Source organism: Heterodontus francisci, chromosome 10 (genome assembly GCF_036365525.1).
Source record: "Heterodontus francisci isolate sHetFra1 chromosome 10, sHetFra1.hap1, whole genome shotgun sequence".
NCBI lineage: Eukaryota > Metazoa > Chordata > Chondrichthyes > Heterodontiformes > Heterodontidae > Heterodontus > Heterodontus francisci.
Genome location: NC_090380.1, coordinates 23,062,489 through 23,083,172, shown reverse-complemented (window position 1 = coordinate 23,083,172; position 20,684 = coordinate 23,062,489). Strand labels below are relative to the sequence as shown.

Below are 20,684 nucleotides of genomic sequence, written 5' to 3'. Positions count from 1 at the left end.
CTGCAATGTGCATCATTTACTATCCAGTTTGAGGGCAGAGAACCGGAGTGACCAATGTCATTTGAAAGTTGTCTGCATCACATAATTATATGACATTACAAGTGCACTTTTGCTAATGGGTAAGAGATTTGGCTTGGACATAAATTGGTTAGTCTGCAGTGCAATCTTACAGATAGTGACTAAACATTTTGTAACTGAATAATACATGCAATAACAACCGCTCAACTTTTTGCAGAAAAGTTTTTTTTTAAGTAATTACCTTGTCAGAGCTGAATCAGAATTGACAGTGATAGACTGAGAAATAGACATAAGTGAACTTGAGAATCACTTTAATGGAGGAACTGAAGGGTTCTCTTTACTTGGAACAGTGCCACTAGCTTTGTCCATGAGAGATGCTGTTGTTTCTGTATTTTAGAATCCAGGACCTAGTTTAACAGCCTGTCAAGATGAATAAACTAGTTTTGGCTACCTACTGTTAATTTCTCTTTCCACTCTTGTCTCGCTCTGCTTTTCTGTTTTATATGACTCCTCTAAAGTATTATCTGCTCCATCCTATAAAATTCACCTGATTTGGAAATTACTGCCCTTTTGTTGGCTGCCCTATCTTCAGACACATATTACAAGCAGGTGGAGAAGTTGCACAAACAATGACCATCACGGGTTACTTTCATTTTTAGTCATTTTTAGTTATTTTTTCTTCCTTTTGTTTGCATTCCTTTTTACATTTTTTACAATCTTTTTGTGCATTTATTTCATTTCATCTTAGTTTGTTCAGTTTGCTTACCCACTGTTTTTTTCAGGTTGTTTTTCTTCAGGTTTGCACTTGCTGATGTTCAATATTCAGTATATTCACACCTAATCTGTACTAATGCTTTGTCTTTCAACACACCATTAACATATTGTTTGCCTTTGCTCCGTGACCTTTTGGTCAGCTATGTGGCCTGGTCCAATCTGCACCTTCTCCTTTGTTATCTCTTGCCCAACCCCCACCTCACTTGTTTATAATCTGTGACTTTTCTAATATTTGTCAGTTCCGAAGAAGGGTCACTGACCCGAAACGTTAACTCTGCTTCTCTTTCCACAGATGCTGCCAGACCTGCTGAGTGAATCCAGCATTTCTTGTTTTTGTTACGGGTTAAACTGTCTTGTGACAATAGCAGTGTGAAAAATGGTCCGTCTTCCTATTGCTGATTTTTCTACTGTCTCACCTCAATAACCACAACAACAATCCTCTCCTTGAGTTTCATAGTTTATTGGATGGATCATCACTCCTGACACAGTGTGAATCCACAGAGGTCATCCGATAAGGTCCACCTACCACCCAGTGACATGGTGTAGCTAGGTCTATTCTGTCAACAAATGTAATTCGCATTGGCATTGCATACTATTTTGCTTGCTAGCTATTTAATGCAGTTGTGCTGCTCTCCATTGATGTTTGTATGCTTAGCTACTTTATTTATAGGGAGAAATGTGTTTTAAATTGGACTGTGTTTTGGTGGCATTAGATTGGCTATACACTTTATATACAAATTAATTACCCCCACGTCCGTGGCTGAATCAATAATTTTGTCAAATGTACTGGGTGCAACATGTCGGTGCCTGTGCCTGAGTGGGACTAAGTGAGTTGTTCTTGCAGAGAGCTGGCATGGACACAACGGAGGCCAAATGGCCTCCTTCTGTGCTGTAACCATTCAATGATTCTATGATTTTTAGCACAGGGCACACACAAATCTCATTTCGATGCTCTGGACTCCAAATTTACATTGCAACTTGGATTTAACAGGGCTAATTTTCCTCTGCATTGTGTCTCAACTTCCAGGTGAAAAGCAGAGGGCAAAAAGGGGCAAAGACAGTTTAAGCTAATTTCCTATTCCTTTGCATTGCCCTCAGATTTCTTGGGGATCCCAGGGGAACTGGGGATGGTGTGGTTATGCCCAATTACAAACATGGAAAAGCTCTGCAAGTGAGATGGCAGTGAGGCAGTGCCCCATTTTCCTTGATGGACTCCCAGTCAGATCCCCATCTGGACATTTCTCCATTGATAGCGGCCCTGAGGCCTTGCATTCACCCCAGTCGGATTGAAGAACAAACTAGGACTGGATGACAATTGTTGGAGCCAGGCAGAAGGCAAATTATTTTTTGGTGCAGGAACACGAGGTTCAAGCTGCAGGACTTCTGTTTACAGACATCAGCCAATGGTCTCTCGAGACAGGAGCCCCGGCTGCCACTCGAGACAGGAGCCCCGGCTGCCACTCGAGACAGGAGCCTCGGCCACCACTTGGAATAGCAACAACTGACCTCCCAAACTTGGTTCCAGATGCAAGGCCTACGATTTCAACAACCTGTGCATACTGGCAGCTTCAGGTCAAATCAGACAGGGAGTCCAGGTCATAGAGTCAGAGTTATACAGCACAGAAGCAGGCCCTACAGCCCAATGGGCCTGCGCTGACCATCACCCATCCAATCTAATCCCATTTTCCAGCACTTGGCCCGTAGTCTTGTATGCTATGGCATTTCAAGAGCTCATCTAAATACTACTTAAATGTTGTGAAGGTTCCTGCCTCTACCACCCCTTCAGGCAGTGTGTTCCAGATTCCAACCACCCTCTGGATGAAAATGTTTTTCCTCAACTCCCCTCTAGACCTCCTGCTCCTTACCTTAAATCTATGCCCCCTGGTTATTGACCCCTCTGCTAAGGGAAAAAATGACAAAGTTGATTGATGAGGGAAGGGCTGTAGATGTCGTATACATGGACTTCAGTAAGGCGTTTGATAAGGTTCCCCATGGTAGGCTGATGGAGAAAGTGAAGGCGCATGGGGTCCATGGTGTAGTAGCTAGATGGATAAAGAACTGGCTGGGCAACAGGAGATAGAGAGTAGCAGTGGAAGGGAGGTTCTCAAAATGGAGACGTGTGACCAGTGGTGTTCCACAGGGATCCGTGCTGGGACCACTGTTGTTTGTGATATACATAAATGATTTGGAGGAAAGTATAGGTGGTCTCATTAGCAAGTTTGCAGATGACACTAAGATTGGTGGAGTAGCAGATAGTGAAGGGGACTGTCAGAGAATACAGCAGAATATAGATAGACTGGAGAGTTGGGCAGAGAAATGGCAGATGGAGTTCAATCAGGGCAAATGCGAGGTGATGCATTTTGGAAGATCCAATTCAAGAGTGAACTATACAGTAAATGGAAAAGTCCTGGGGAAAATTGATGTACAGAGAGATTTGGGTGTTCAGGTCCATTGTTCCCTGAAGGTGGCAACGCAGGTCAATAGAGTGGTCAAGAAGGCATACGGCATGCTTTCCTTCACCGGACGGGGTATTGAGTACAAGAGTTGGCAGGTCATGTTACAGTTGTATAGGACTTTGGTTCGGCTACATTTGGAATACTGCGCGCAGTTCTGGTCGCCACATTACCAAAAGGATGTGGATGCTTTGGAGAGGGTGCAGAGGAGGTTCACCAGGATGTTGCCTGGTATGGAGGGCGCTAGCTATGAAGAGAGGTTGAGTAGATTAGGATTATTTTCATTAGAAAGACGGAGGTTGAGGGGGGACCTGATTGAGGTGTACAAAATCATGAGAGGTATAGACAGGGTGGATAGCAAGAAGCTTTTTCCCAGAGTGGGGGATTCAATTACAAGGGGACACGAGTTCAAAGTGAAAGGGGAAAAGTTTAGGGGGGATACGCGTGGAATGTTCTTTACGCAGAGGGTGGTGGGTGCCTGGAACGCATTGCCAGCGGAGGTGGTAAACGCGGGCACAATAGCGTCTTTTAAGATGTATCTAGACAGATACATGAATGGGCAGGAAGCAAAGAGATACAGACCCTTAGAAAATAGGCGACAGGTTTAGATAGAGGATTTGGATCGGCGTAGGCTTGGAAGGCCGAAGGGCCTGTTCCTGTGCTGTAATTTTCTTTGTCTTTGTTCTTTATCTATCCTATCAATGCCCCTCATAATTTTGTATACCTCAATCAGGTCCCCCCTCAGCCTTCTCTGCTCCAAGGAAAACAACCCCAGCCTACCCAGGAGGCAAGGGCTGTATTTGGCCAAAAGATGTCAGCTTGCACAAGGTTTGCTCCACTTGTTTAGACTGATACTTATTTTCCAATGTAAAATGATTTTCCTCACCATAAACTCTCTAGGTATCTCTCCCCACAATGCACTACAGCCTGACCAACCTGCTAGACAAGCAACCTGCCAAAACTACAGCCTACAGTTGTCTAGGCCCTAAACTCTGGAATTTCCTCCCTACACCTTTCCATCTCTCCCTTCTCTCTCCTTCTTTAAGTCGCTCCTTCTATCCTTCCGCTTTTTACCAAGCTTTTGGTCACCAGTCCTAATACCTTCATATGTGGCTCAAATTTTGTCTGATAACACTTCCGTGAAGCGCCTTGGAATGTTTTACTACTTTAAAAGTGCTGTATAAATGCAAATTGTTGTACATTCACCAATCCTGTCATATTCTAAGGATCAGAGAATTGGCAGTACGTGCTCTCCAAGCTGACTCTAAGCTAAGAGTGTTGGATTTGTGAATTTACCCCTGTAATCAGCTCATTATGAGACAGCAGTACAGAGTGAGCTTATCCCCACCCTTTTTCTTTGACTAACTGTCCTACGCAGTGTAGCAGCAGGAAGCACTCACAAGAGGGGAGGCTCAAATTGGGACCTGAGCTGCATTTGTAACTGCCATCAGTTGATGATGGTGGCAAGTTTGATCAAACAAATGATAACAGTTCTTGCCCCACCAAGAAAAATAATTCCCAACAACCTAATCTACCCAAGGCTGCCACCAGTTTTATTGTATACAAACTCAGCTGCATCCTCTGTCCACCTGCAGCCAAACTATTGTCCCATGGGCTCTCCACAGGACCATTGCAATAAGCTCACCATCATATCTGTCATTCCAGCTGATTTGAAGGGAAGTGGGACCAACTGGGTTAGCTGTACACTGTAGCAATGCTAAATAAATGTAATATATATGCATAAACACACCTCTCAGAGGGTATAAGATAATTGCCACACAGTGCCGGGGTTGTCTTGGGACTGCAGCTAATTGAACCCCTGCCTGATTTGTGAGTATTTGATGCCAATCTGGGGTGTTAAAGGAGTCCCTTTTCCATAGTAGTGTCACCTGAACAAGCAGAACATTCACCAAACTAAAGCCCTGAAATTCCTGGGTTGGGTGAGGATAAAGGCCTGATTTCTGACTGGAGGATTGTGTGTGTTGCAGGGGAGGGGGGAGCAGGGTGGATGAGAAAGAGCAAGATATGAAAGAATTGCATTTATATAGAGCCTTTCATGACCACAGGGCTTTACAGTCAATTAAGTGCTTCTGAAGTGTCCACTTTTGTAATATAGAAAACGCGACAGCTAATTTGTGTACAGTGAGCTCTCTCAAACAGCAAAGTGACAATGGCCAGTTAATCTTTTTTTTTAAGTGATGTTATTTGAGGGACAAATATTGACACAGGACACTGGGGAGAACTCCCCAGCTCTTTGAATAGTGCTATGGGATCTTTTACATCCACCTGCGAGGGCAGACTGGGCCTCAATACAACGTCTCAGCTGATAGACTGCACCTCTGACAGTGCAACACTTCCTCAGTACCAATGTTCTCTGTAAGCTGCATGGCCCTATAGCAATCCAAAAGCACCAGTCTGCCCCTTTAAGTTACTACGTGTGCACGGCTATACAAAAAAATCTAAAGGGGCCACGCACTTAAATAAATCACCCATGCATGCCAAACAAAAATTAGAGGGAATATTGCTCAGTATTGTAGAGAGTCTCAGCCTGGATTTCATGCTCAAGTCTCTGGAGTGGAACCTGAACTCTCAATCTTCTGACTCAGAGGTGAGAGTGCTACAACTGACAAAGCAGCCAATTGTTTTAAAGCACCTGAGGGCCCCACTTAAGTTTTTCCAAAAGTACGACACAAAGACGCTGCAATTATACAGGGCTTTGGTGAGACCACATGTGGAGTACTGTGCATAGTTTTGGTCTCCTTACCCAAGGAAAGATATACTTCCCTTCGAGAGGGTACAAATGAAGGTTACTAGATTGATTTGTGGGATTAAAAAGTTGTTTTATGAGGAGAGATGGAGTAGAAAGGGCCTATAATCTCTGGAGTTTGAAGAATGAGAGATGATCTCAGTGAAGCATATACAATTCTGAGAGGGCTTGACAAGGTAGATGCTCACAGGTTGCTTTTCCCTGGCTGGAAAGTCTAGAACTAGGCATCATTGTCCCAGGATAAGGGGATGGCCATTTAGGACTGGGATAAGGAGACATTATTTCTCTCAGATGGTTGTGAAACTTTGGATTTCTCTACCCCAGAGGGCTGTGGATGCTCATTTAATGAGTATATTCAAGATTGAGATCAAAAAATTATTGGGCACAAAGGAAATCAAGAGGTAAAAGGTCACTGCCCTGAAATGTGAACTCGGTTTCTCTCTCCACAGACGCTGCCAGACATGTTCAGTGTTTCCAGCATTTTCTGTTTTTACTTCAAGATTTTTACAGCATCCTCACTATTTTACTTTTGTAAGAGAGTCAAGAGATATGGGGATAGGGTGGGAAAGTGGAGTTGATATAGAAATTCAGCCATAATCTTATTGAATGGCAGAGCAGGCTGGAAGGCCACATGGCCTACTCCTGCTCCTATTTATTTCTTATATTCCTGCTTTATGTGGACATACAATATGTTTGGGGACACCAGAGGCAGGAATTGCAATGCGTGATGTCCATCTCACCTCCACTGGTGATGCCAACCTCAAAGAATGGGTGAGGAACAGCTGCCCCTGCCTGCTCCCTATGAACGCACCACGATCTTCTAATGGGTCCCTTCTCAATATCTTCCTTTGTCCACCGCCATCTTGCCCCATCTGGCCAAGAGAATGCTGCAGGATTTAGCAACCCTCGTTTTTATATAAATTTAAAATTATAGCGGTGTTGCTCCATACCTCTTCAGCCGTTGGTTGCAGCACATGATAAAGCCACGGGATCTCTGCAAGCTTTCCCAGCTCAACATCCACAAGGTGTAATGCTGTTGACAGCTGTTCTTCCTGAGGCGAGTCCAGTTGCTGCCAGAAGTGCAAAGCAGTAAGACAGTTAATCACTAAATATTCTAGCCACTGCTGTCAGTTCCAAATTAAATGCACCGATCTGCATCTTCATACATTACAGGAGTCTCATGTATACCAAGGCTGCCAGCTGTAATACAGTGGGCTTGGGTGGGACAAAGCAGGCAAGAGATTGGAGACCGTCACTGTCCAGGTTTGAAACACGTGAACCCACAGATGAAAGCAGGTCTGTCAGTGATTCTTTTCCCAAACAAGAGCAACTTCACCCAACTCAGTTCATTCCCCAGTACCTGCATCTCTCCCTGCCCTACTCTCTGACTGAGTTCCTCCCCCAGTCCCTGATATACTAGTCTCTTCTGTCCACTGAGTTGTTTTGCTTCTCCTTACCCACCTAGGAGCTGCTATTGAGACGGTCATGCTCTTCATTACTAGGTACAATGTCCTGATGCCGACTCCAGCCCAATTGCCTCAACGCTTCCCACCGCAGGCTGGACAAGCTCTCAAGAAGCTTGTCCAGTGATAAATGCCTTGTGCACAAGTCACTAGAAATGATGGGTTGTTAACAATACATGCTGAAGGGAAGGCCCTTTGGAATGGAAGGAAAGCTTGCTCCGAGACAGCCTGCTGGTCCTGGTCACCTCGCTCCTAGATGTAGGATCACTTTGGCTTGCTGGCCTTCCTTTTGTCTTCAATGGATGAATACTACAACTCACAATGCCATATAAAAATTGGTGCCAACCAATCTGGCCACCCACCACCCCATGTGCCCGCTCCACAACCAACACACCACAAGCTACACATTGGAGGTGCCACATAAGTATTTAAATCAATTAATGTTACATCAGGGGAGACGGCATGGTGATATCGTCACTGGACTAGTAACCCAGAGACCCAGGGTATTCCTCTGTGGACATGGGTTCGAATCCCACCATGGCAGAAGGTGGAATTTGAATTCAATTAATTAAAAAAATCTGGAATGATAAAGTGAGTCGAATGATGGCCATGAAATCATTGTCAATTGTTGCAAAAGCCCATCTAGTTCGCTAATGTCCTTTAGCGAAGGAAATTTGCTGGTCTGGCCTTCATGTGACTCCAGACCGACAGCAACATGGTTGACTCTTAAAATGCCCTCTGATATGGCCGAGCAAGCCACTGAGCGGCTAAAAAGTGAATAAGGAATGAAACTGGACAGACCACCCGAACCTAGGTACCAGAAACGCAATGGCAAATCCAGCCCTGTCGACCCTGCAAAGTCCTCCTTACTAACATCTGGGGGCTTGTGCCAAAGTTGGGAGAGCTGTCCCACAGACTAGTCAAGCAACAGCCTGACACAGTCATACTCACGGAATCATACCTTACAGACAATGTCCCAGACACGACAATCATCGTCCCCGGGTATGTCCTGCCCCACCAGCAGGACAGGCACAGCAGAGGTGGCGGCACAGTGGTATACAGTAGGGAGGGAGTTGCCCTGGGAGTCCTTAACATCGACTCCAGACTCCATGAAGTGTCATGGCACCAGGTCAAACATGGGCAAGGAAACCTCCTGCAGATTACCACCTCCTGCCCTCCACCCCCCCTAAGCTGATGAATCAGTACTCCTCCATGTTGAACACCACTTGGAGGAAGCACTGAGGGTGGCAAGGGCACAGAATGTACTCTGGGTGGGGGACTTCAATGTCCATCACCAAGAGTGGCTCAGTAGCACCACTACTGACCGAGCTGGCCGAGTCCTAAAGGACATATCTGCTAGACTGGGTATGCGGCAGGTGGTGTGGGATCCAACAAGAGGGAAAAAGATACTTGACCTCATCCTCACCAATCTGCCTGCCATAGATGCATCTGTCCAGGACAGTATTAGTAGAAGTGGCCAATGAAGTCCCATCTTCACACTGAGGATACCATCGTTTTGTGTGACACTACCACCGTGCTAGATGGGATAGGTTTCGAACATATCTAGCAATGCAAAACTGGACATCCATGAGGCGCTGTGGACCACCAGCAGCAGCAGAATTGTACTCAACCACAATCTGCAACCTCATGGTCTGGCAAATCCCCCACCATTGACATCAAGCCAGGAGCTGGTTCGATCAGGAGGGTATGCCAGGAGCAGCACCAGGCATACCTCAAAATGAGGTGTCAACCTTGTGAAGCTACAACCCAGGACTACTTGCATGCCAAACAGCATAAGCAGCATGCCATAGACAGAGCTAAGCAATCCCATAACCAACAGATCAGATCTAAGCTCTGCAGTCCTGCCACATCCTATTGTGAATGCCGGTGGACATTTAAACAACTAACTGGAGGAGGTGACTCCACAAATATCCCCATCCTCAATGATAGGGGAGCCCAGCACATCAGTGCAAAAGATAAGGCTGAAGTACTTGCAACATTCTTCAGACAGAAATGCCAAGTGGATGATCCGTCTCGGTCTCCTCCTGAAGTCCCCAGCATCACAGATGCCAGTCTTCAGCCAATTCGATTCACTCCACGTGATATCAAGCAACGACTGAAGGCACTGGATACTGCAAAGGCTATGGGCCCTGACAATATTCCGGCAATAGTACTGAAGATCTGTGCACCAGAACTTGCTGCACCGCCAGCCAACCTGTTCCAGTACAGCTACAACACTGGCATCTTCCCAGCAATGTGGAAAATTGCCCAGGTATGTCCTGTACACAAAAAGCAGGACAATTCCAACCCAGCCAATTTCCGCAGTCTACTCTCAATCATCAGTAAAGTGATGGAAGGTGTCATTGACAGTGCCATCAAGCGGCACTTGCTCTGCAATAACCTGCTCAGTGGCAATCAGTTTGGGGGTTCCGCCAGGGCCACTCAGCTCCTGACCTCATTACAGCCTTGGTTCAAACATGAACAAAAGAGCTGTGGTGAGGTGACAGTGACTGCCCTTGACATCAAGGTAGCGAGTATAGTATCAAGGATCCCTAACAAAACTGGAGTCAATGGGAATCAGGGGGTAACTCTCCACTGGTGGAATCATACCTAGCGCAAATAAAGATGGTTGTGGTTGTTGGGGGTCAATCATCTGAGCTCCAGGACATCACTGCAGGAGTTCCTCGGGGTAGTGTCCTAGGCCCAACCATCTTCAGCTACTTCATCAATGACCTTCCTTCAATCATAACGTCAGAAGTGGGGATGTACACTGATGATTGCACAGTATTCAGCACCATTCGCAACTCCTCAGATACTGAAGCAGTCCGTGTAGAAATGCAGCAAGACCCGGACAATATCCAGGCTTGGGCTGATAAGTGGCAAGTAACATTTGCGCTACACAAGTGCCAGGCAATGACCATCTCAGCAAGAGAGAATTAAACCATCTCCCATGGCATTCAAGTGCATTACCATCGCTGAATCCCTCACTATCAACATCCTGGGGGTTACCATTGACCAGAAACTGAACTGGAGTAGCCATATAAATACCGTGGCTACAAGAGCAGGTCAGAGGCTAGGAATCCTGCAGTGGGTAACTCAGCTCCTGACTCTCCAAAGCCTGTCCACTGTCTACAAGGCGAAAGTCAGGAGTGTGATGGAATACTCTCCACTTGCCTGGATGGGTGCAGCTCCAACAACACTCAAGAAGCTCAACACCATCCAGGACAAAGCAGCCCGCTTGATTGGCACTCCATCCACAAACATTTACTCCCTCCACCACCAACGTACAGTGGCAGCAGTGTGTACCATCTACAAGACGCACTGCAACAATGCACCAAGCCTCCTTAGACAGCACCTTCCAAATCCGCGACCTCTACCACTTAGAAGGACAAGGGCAGCAGATACATGGGAACACCACCACCTGCAAGTTCCCCTCCAAGCCACACACCATCCTGACTTGGAACTATATCACCATTCCTTCACTGTCGCTGGGTCAAAATCCTGGAACTCCCTTCCTAACACCACTGTTGGTGCACCTATCCCACATGGAGTGCAGCGGTTCAAGAAGGCAGCTCACCACCACCTTCTCAAGGGCAATTAGGGATGGGCAATAAATGCTGGCCTGGCCAGCGACGCCCACATCCCATAAACAAATAAATAAAATCTTGCAAGCTCATGCATTTTGGCACAGTGTGCTGTGTCTAATAATCAAGGGTTCCCAGTTTTGACAAAGGGTCTTTTCCCTGTCTAGATGCTGTATATTTCCAGAATTTTCTGTTTTCAGGGCCTCCCTTTTGAGTTTAATTGCAATTAGTTGCCCTCACCATCTGTTTCTTGTTCCACAAGCACATTGTGTGGGATTATGAGTTCAATCATGCAAAGTAAGGTCAAACAGAAACTGACAAATATCACTTCAGAAACATACTAAGGAAGGGCTAAGGACCATTCTGCATCCCAAAACCACAGCAACTTATTTAAACCCAGAAATATCTATTTCCTCAGTAAACACAGAATTAGATTAGTTCAGGTGGTTAATATACATCTCCCATTTATCCCCTCACATGGACAGTGATATTGAGGCCACAGAAAAGGTTCAGAGAAAGACCACTAGATTAAAACCAAGTTTAGAGGCTCTTAGTTACCACACTAGGCTTAGAGCAGGGTTGCCAACCCTCCAGGAAGATTAATCTCCCGGACACTGCTGTGAGCAACCCAAGAGAAAAATAGTTACCTAAAAAAAGTGTGTATGCTTTTCATTGAAGACTTCCATTTATTTTGTTCTAAAAATATTGGAGATGAGCAGAGCGGTTGGAAGTGGGAGGTCATGTGATGAAAACTCCAGAGTTAGCAACCCTATCTTAGAGAGCTGGGCTTTTTACCCTAGAGAAGTGTAGAAATAGGGAGATTTGATTTGAAATCTTTAAAATAAGGAAAATCTATGTTGTTGCATGAGGCTGGGTAAAGGCGAATGGTGGTTGTGGCTCACCCCACTGTCGTATTGGGACAGGCTCAACGGACCAGCTGGCGTTTTCATGATTGTCTTTTTATTCGCTTATATGTTGATGGCCTGCTGCCCATCTGCATTCAGCACTCCAGACGGAGATAATTAGACCCTTGAGGACAGGGTAACTCAGCTCTGGCTGCTTTACATTTCTTATTTCGCTGTTTGTTGGATGGGAACCTAGAAAATGAGGCAATTGTCTCATTGGTGGATCAATTCTAAGTCAGAACATCAGGATCTATTAATCTTGGCAACTGGAGAAATATGCAAATGAATAGGGACAAGAGAAAAAACTTTATATGCTAGACAATGCTTCTTCTTCTGGAGACTAATGAGTCTCTGGAATGCGGTGCCAGCTGATACGGTGGGTGCTAACTCTTTGCATGCCTTCAAGAGGGAGCTGGAATAGGGGTTAGGTGGGGGGGGTGCATGGTGGGTGTTTGGTCATGATGCTATGGTCACATCATGGTGTGGGGCAGGCTTGATGGACAGTTGGTCTTTTCCTGCCCAAAATTTTGTAGCCCCAAGTTCCCACATAATGCACCTGTATAAGTCCACAAAAAGAAACACTTAAAACACCCATGTTAGATATGATGTGTGTAATTATTTGCCTGCAGCATCGACAGATGCCACCACCTTACCAGAGGAACTCTTCCAACGAGCAATGATTCCGTTTCATTATGCAGGGCTTTCACATTACTGGCAATCTCAATTGCTGTGTTCCTGGTAAGACTCTGGATAGAGGAAACAAAAATGAGACAAGCCAGCTGATTGAGCTCCTTTTTAATTAGAGCCATTCATCTACACAAGTGTTGACAGGAATTTAATTGGAGATGGTATAACTCACTACTAAAACACTGCTTACAAATTCTACTCCAGATCAACACTAGTCGGTTCCCATTAGGACCATGTGATTGGTGAATTTCCCCTCCCCTTGGGTGCAATGGATGGGAATGGACAGCCAGACCTATACATACAGCAATGGCTGCAACCCCTACCAGTTATGGGCCCAAGATTTTTATGCTTGCTAATTGTCGAAATGAATTAAATGTGTTACGAACCATAGAAAGCAATCAATCAATGATCTATCAATGTTTGGTGCTCCTCTGAGAATTCCTTTCACTCAAAATAATGAGTATAAAAGGCTAGCAATGAAGGAGAAAATAGGCTGATTAAACACAGCATTGCACAGCTGCAGTTAAACCAAAAAATGAACATTTTATTCCAGGCCAAACCTGATATTAACAAAGGGCCAGATTTCAAAGTATCACTACAGCAGGGGAAGAATTACAGATAGGTTTCCCATGCGAGAGCATAGGTACAAAACCTATTGACAGCTATATTCCACTGGACCACAAGGAGACAGCACAGACAGCATGAGAGGTTCGTGATTCACAGCAGTACTAGCTCAGGTAGTGGGTAAATGCAGCAGTCAGCTACTGGGCATGGTGGAGGAACAGACCCTGAGGAGGTTCAAGCTCAGCAGGGTGGCTGAGACTAAGATGATCTATGAAAGAAGCAACATAGGAGAAGGGTAGGACAACTGTGTAGAAGGCCAAGGCTAAGATTGACAAACTGATAAAGCGGAGTGCTCCGGTTATGGATGACTCCATCGTTTAACACATTAACAGCACACGAAGGTGTGGCTTTGTCCCATGCAATTCTTTATATTCCAAGTGCAAAGATAAAAGGCCTCCCAGATAGAGTAGACAACCTTACGAAAGGTAAGAAAGCTGGAACTCAGGGTGCATGTCACATAAGGACAAATGATATCATGGATCGGAATTTCTTTGTTTTATAGAAGTACAAAGACTTGGCCACTGCATTAAGGGATAAGGAGAAAGGGTATGAATCTCAAGCCTACCGCCAATGATGAGAGGTTCCTTGAAGAATCACTGGCTTTAACATCTAGCTACAGAACCTATGCAGGAGGCAAAAGCTGACTTCTCAGATGAGACGTTAAACTGAGACCCCGTCTGCTATCTCAGGTAGGCGTAAAATATCCCACGGCACTAGTTTGAATAAGGGTAAGGGAGTTCTCCCCAGTGTCCTGGCCAAGATTTATCCCTCAATCAACAACACAAGAACAGATTATCTGGTCATCATCACATTGCTGTTTGTGAGAGCTTGCTGTGTGCAAATTGGCTGTTGTGTTTCCTTCATTACCACAGTAAAAACACTTTATAAGTACTTCATTAGCTGTAAAGGGCTTTGAGACGTCAGGTGGTGAAAAGTGCGAAAGAAATGCATGTCTTCCTTTTATAACTGGAAGGATCAACTTTCTTTCGGAAGGTCAGCCTCCATCTTAATCCTGCAGAGGCTCAGAAGTCTTCTGGCAATTTCAAAGCATTTAAATGATTACAAGAACGTATATTTATATTTAAACTAATTAAGTTTAGATTTAGAATAGATAATTCTGTGTCTGGTTCCTCTAGCATTGGTAACCTTAAGGAAAAGCCTGGCCATTCTACAGCCAAGCAGCAAGGATACAAAGGGAAACTAACCAGAATTCCACTAACAGATAGATCCTTAACATGCTTTTCTGCAAACATAAGTATTAGAAATAAAATGGTAGAATTACAATCCTTTTCTTCATTGGTGTATATAAGCATCATAGGTTTGCAAGACACATAGCTTGATACACGTTTTGAAGCAGAATGTTAATGCAAAGGTTGTAAGTGTTTCTGGAAAGACAGACTAGGCAGAAGGGGGTGTACCCCTTTCTATTAATTTACTCTGGTACAATTAATTCAAGCTGATGGGTCTAATTTATTAATTGGTACTGGCTATAGAGTTCCAGGGACAAGGAGGTCTAGGAAACAAAGCCCTCTGACCAGAAATTGTTACAGTATCTAAATTAGACCATCTCTATATTCTGGGGGCCTTTGACCTTCCTTGTGTAAAATGGACCAATGATGAGCCATCAAGGGTGGTGGGTAAATTAGCTTAAACATTTACAGATACAGTTAATGATTTTTATTAATGCAACATATTGGTGACATAACCAGTGGTTCTCAAGTTCTTGACCTAGGTTTTAGTACTCATGCTGTAATCTATCAGAACTCGTGGGGTAACTCCAGAGCATATTAATTAGATTTAATCTTATTAGCCAAGCAAAGGCTATTAACAATTTAATGTTGGTTGCTTACTTCAGGAGGGCTAATTCCATAAACCAGCTAATGACTTAGAAGTTCATTGGTCAACCCATTTGGATACGGAAATAGATAGAGAATAAATGGGTATTTTTAAAAAACTATTCTCAAGCAATAAGACGCCATGTATGTCCCAAGGGTTTCAAAAAGGACATAAGCCTCTTTTGATAGCAACTTCCAAACCCGCGACCTCTACCACCTAGAAGAACAAGGGCAGCAGACACATGGGGACACCACTATCTGCGAATTCCCCTCCAAGCCACACACCATCCTGACTTGGAACTAAATTGCCGTTCCTTCACTGTCACTGGGTCAAAATCCTGGAACTCCCTAACAGCACTGTGGGAGTACCTACGCCACATGGACTGCAGCAGTTAAGAAGGTGGCTCACCATTATCTTCTCAAGGGCATTTAGGGATGGGCAATAAATGCTGGCCTAGCCAACAACGCTCACATCCCTTGAATGAATAAACATGGCAAAGCTAAACCAAAATGGCTGCTCAGAAATGTGCAAATACAAAATAGACTGAAACAAAAATATTTCTGCAGGTTAAGGAAGACTGTTCACAAGAAAAGAGAGATAAAAACCATACACAATTAAGGGTAACAAAACCAAATATTAGAACAGCTAAGAGATTAATGGAAAAGATCATTGATAAAAGCAAATAAACAAGTTGGCAGCTCGTGCAGTGGATGCTGATTTATTGAATTCCTTCAAGCAAGAACTGATCCTGTTTCTGGCTGGGGCAGAGATCACCTCACACAAGAGGCAGATACTGCATAGCATTATCAGGGCCAGAGTGATCTCCTAGACCAGTTTCGATTGTCTAAGGGGGTTGGAGAGGAATTTCCCATGGTCTGTGTGATATCCTGGACGAGCTTTCATCGCCTAAAGTGGTTGAAGAGGAAGCTCCCAGATTTTTTCTCCCTTGATTGGTTTTGAGATTACTTGGGGCTGATGGTGGGCACAGGTACCAATCACAATGCTCCAGGTGTTGCTGTTGTGCAGGGCAGGCTTGATGGACCAGCTGGTCTTTTCCTGCCTGTTGAATTTGTATGCATGTATAAATGTCTGTCGGGACAGTCAACCATCTGCAATATCAGTGGTGGGGAAGATGAGCCCTGCCATCAGTTTTTATCGCACAGTTGCTGCAGCCAAATTTCAAAAGGTGGGACACCTCTCAGTTTTCCTCGCTTTCTGCTTGTTTTGGAGGATATGAGGAGGGATGCAAGGCTTTGTTTACATTGGAGGTGAATTTCCCACATCCATTCTTACTTGTAGCAGATGTAGAATAAAACATGGCCTACCTGGATAGTCAGAAGCTTTTTCCCAGGGTGGAAGAGTCAGTTACTAGAGGACATAGGTTTAAGGTGCGAGGGACAAAGTTTAGAGGGGATGTGCGAGGCAAGTTTTTTTACACAGAGGGTGGTGAGTGCCTGGAACTTGCTGCCAGGGGAGGTGGTGGAAGCAGATACGATAGAGACTTTTAAGAGACATCTTGACAAATACATGAATAGGAAGGGAATAGAGGGATATGGGCCCCGGAAGTGCAGAAGGTGTTAGTTTAGGCAGGCATCAAGATCGGCTCAGGCTTGGAGGGCCGAATGGCCTATTCCTGTGCTGTACTGTTCTTTGTTCTTCCCCAGCCAACACACATGTATGTGTACAGATCAGCCAAAAGCAACTTTTATAGCAATGTTCATAACTGCTGCCATGGCAACTCTAAGTGAACCACAACAAGCTTTATTTGAAAGGGAAAACCTCTTGTAGAAAGTAAGTGAGAGAAAGCATGATGAGTAGAGAGATGGCAAAAGAAAAGGGTTGTGATAGTTGTATGGACTGAGAGGGTCAGTAAAAGTGGAAGACAGAAGGAAAGATAGAGAAATAATCAGTGAGAGATGACCATGCATAATTAAAGGAAGGCAAACACAATTATTTTAACTTTTATTTCTTAGCAGTGCCAGAAGACCACTTTCTAAACATTTTAAATAAAATGAGTTAGCTAGTCCATGACATTTGTCAATTTAATCCCGCTACTTATGCGAATCACAAGTTCAAATTTAAGGCATTTTTATTTCCTGAAGGATGGGACTACTCTTAATCCAGGTTCAAAAGCGCTAAAGTTATATTATCAAAACATTAAATGTCCAGTTTGTGTGGATGAATTCAGTTATATGCAACAACCACTGACTGGGTCCAGCATGACATGACTGCTACTCTGTCACACTCCTTACCTCTGGGAACTTTGGATGGGTTTTGTTTAGTGCATGAGAGCTTGCATTGACTGCGTGAGCCAGTTCTTGCTCCAGAAGGCTGTGGATTTTGGCTGCCTCGCAGATTCTGAAAGACATTAAGGAAAGAAGGCCTCAACAATACAACAACTGCAGCTAGTGGAATGATAGAACAGTTGAAATAGCAGTGTATGTGCTACAGCATCCATCTACTGGCCAGGAATCAGATCCCACTTTACTGAGCTTTATGTTAGTAAAGCTTACTTTTTTTTACAATGCACCATTATTAAGATTCACAAAGTGGGAGCAGAAGTGTAGGTTATTACTTACTAGTACTGTTTCATATTTTCCCTCTATTAAAATGTGTTAAAATAAGTAACTTTGCACACGTGGGGAGTATAGGCCTGCTCGGGTCTGCAAATGAAGCCCGAGCCCGACCAGAGTCCTTCCATTTTTTCCCGCGCCCGACCCAACCAGACCATCAGTTAACCTACCTTCCATTTTTCACTTTGTTATTTACCTGCATAGGCTTAAAATAACTGTAGAAAAACCACCTTTGAAGTCCAAAAAGTAAATTAACATTAAAGTCACTTATCTGAGGTGGTGATAGAGAGTGTCCGATCCGGCCCGACCTGACCCGAGCCCAAATGCTGGACCGGAAGCGCGACCTGACCCGACCCGAACCCAACACATGTTGTCGGGTTTGGGTCGGGTAGCAGGCCTTTAGTGGGGAGAACATAAGTGGGACTCGTGGACTCTTGCATTCTAAGGTCGTGGGTTCAAACTCCAATCCAGACACTTCAGCACAGAATCTAGGCTAACAATTCAGCGCAGGACTGAGGGTGCGCTGAATTGTTGACAGTACCACCTTTAGGATGAAACTTTAAAATGAGGGCCAGTCTGTGTGCTCAGATGGATGCATTTCATAGCATATTCAAAGAACAGCAGGGATCTCTGCTGGTGTCCTGGACACCACTCCTTGCACCAAACAGTCAACCACGTTGCTGTGTGTCCGGAGTTATATACAGGCTAGATCACATAAGGATGGCAGATTTCCTTCCCTAAAAGACATTAGTGAAGAAGTTGGAGTTTTATGACAATCTGACTGTTTCATCGTCACCGTTATTGATACCAGTTTTTTTTCTTCCAGATTTAACTGAATTTAAATTCCTCAACTGCTGTGGAGGGATTTCCATTCACCTCTCCAGATCATTCGTCCAGGTTTCTGGATTACCAGTGCAGTAACATAAGCATTATGCTACCGTACCCATGAAATGTACAAATTGGCTGCCACATTTCCCATATTATAACAGTGACTATACTTCAAAAAGTATGTCATTAGCTCTAACGTGCTTTGGGATGACTAGAGATGGTGAAAGGTACTATATAGAGTTATTTACAGCACAGAAGGAGGCCATTCAGCCCATTGGGTCCATGCTGGCTCTCCACTGAGCTATGCAGTCAGTCCCACAGCACAGCTCGATCCCCATAGTCCTGTAAGTCTATTTCTCTCAGGTGGCCATCCAATTTCCTCTTGAAGTCATTGATCGTCTCAGCTTCCGCCACCCTTGTGGGCAGTGTGATCATTACCACCTGCTGTGTAAAAAAAGTGCTTCCTCATATTCCCCCTGCATCTTTTGCCAAAACCTTTTAATCTGTGTCCCCCTAGTCTTTGTACTCTTTGTTAATAGGAACAGATTTTTTTCTTGTCTAATTTACCTAAGCCTGTCATAATCTTGTACACTTCTATTAAATCTCCCCTCAATCTCCTATGTTCTAAGGAGAACAACCCCAGCTTTTCCAACCTAACCTTGTAACTAAAATCCTCCATCCATGAAACCATTCTGGTAAATCTCCTCTGCACCCTCTCAAGGACCCTCACATCCTTCCTGAAGTGTGGTGACCAGAAATGGAATAATACTCTAGTTGGGGCCTAACCAGAGTTTATAAAGGTTCAGCATAACTTTCCTGCTTTTGTACTTAATGCCTCTATTTATGAATCCCAAGATCCTATTGACTTTTCTAACCACTCTCCCAATATGTCCTGCCACCTTCAAAGATCAATGCACATGCACCCCCAGGTCCCTCTGTCCTGCACCCTCTTTAGAACTGTGCCATTAAGTATATATTGCCTTTCCCTATTCTTTCTGCAAAAATGCATCACCTCACACTTGTCAGTATTAAATTCCATCTGCCACCTCTGCCCATTCTGCTAGCCTATCTATGTTCTGTTGCAAGTGGTTCATATCATCCTCACTGTTTGCTGCACCTCCAAGTTTGGAGTCGTTAGCAAATTTTGAAATTCTACTCTATATTCCAATATCTAAGTCATTTATATATAGCAAAAAAAGCAGTGGTCCCAGCACTGGCCTCCGGGGAACACCACTGTCTACCACCTTCCAGTGTGAAAAGCAACCATTTACTCCGACTTGCTATTTTCTGTCCATAAGTCAATTTTTTATCCAACTGGACACTGCCCCTCCTATTCTATAAGCATCAATTTTGTTAAACAGCCTATTATGTGGTACCTTATCAAATGTTTTCTTAAAAACCATATGAACATCATCCACTGCATTCCCTTCATCAACCTTCGCTGTTACTTCATCAAAAAATTCAATTAGATTTCTCAAGCATGATCTGGCTTTTACAAATCCATGCTGGCTATCCTTAATTAACTCAAACCTCTCTAAGTGTATGTTGATGTTTTCCCTGATGATAGTTTCTAAAACCTTACCCACCACTGATGTTAAACTAACTGGCCCGTAGTTGCTAGGACTGTCCTTATACCCTTTCTTGAATAAGGGTGTCCACATTTGCCACTCTCCAATCCTCTGGCACCTCCCCCATATCCAGGGAAGATTGCAAGATTATAGCAAATCCTTCCGCTATCTCCATCCCCACTTCCTTTAGCAACCTGAGATGCAAGACATTTGGATCAGGTGACTTACCAACCCTAAGAATAGCCAGTCTTTTTAGTACCACCCCCCTCTCAATTTTTATTCTATCCATTGCCTCTACCCTCTCTGCTTCTACTGTTATTTTGGCAGCCTCCATTTCCTTAGTGAACATTGTAAATGCAAGTCTTTCTTTCTTTCAGTGAGGCTGAGAATGTATAATTGGTAGATTTATCCTATAATGTTGGATAAAGCATGTACCATTGTATCACACTCCCCCTCCGGCCCCACCAGACTTGTTCCTCAATTTACCCATTTACTTTTCCATGGCTTATGTTAAAGTTTCCTCACACACTCAGACAAAGTTGCTTACATTTGTCGTCATCAGGGCTCCTAGGTCTTTGGGACTTATGCAAAAATCTCTCTCAAC

General features: G+C 44.2%; 1 protein-coding gene across 9 annotated transcripts in view; it reads right to left on the bottom strand.

The window, feature by feature from the left end:
• dgkh (diacylglycerol kinase, eta) overlaps window positions 1-20,684 on the bottom strand; it is a 640,503-nt gene that overhangs the window by 87,251 nt on the left and 532,568 nt on the right. For all 9 annotated transcript variants that reach the window (XR_010975789.1, XR_010975788.1, XR_010975790.1 and 6 more), the window contains 3 exons: window positions 17,364-17,469; window positions 12,618-12,710; window positions 6,963-7,082 (listed from right to left, as the gene is read on the bottom strand). Coding sequence is in view for 6 of the 9 variants with exons in the window: in XM_068040243.1 (XP_067896344.1) it covers window positions 6,963-7,082; window positions 12,618-12,710; window positions 17,364-17,469 (319 nt within the window). In the remaining 3 variants the exon portion in view is untranslated. The remainder of the gene's footprint in view (window positions 1-6,962; window positions 7,083-12,617; window positions 12,711-17,363; window positions 17,470-20,684) is intronic.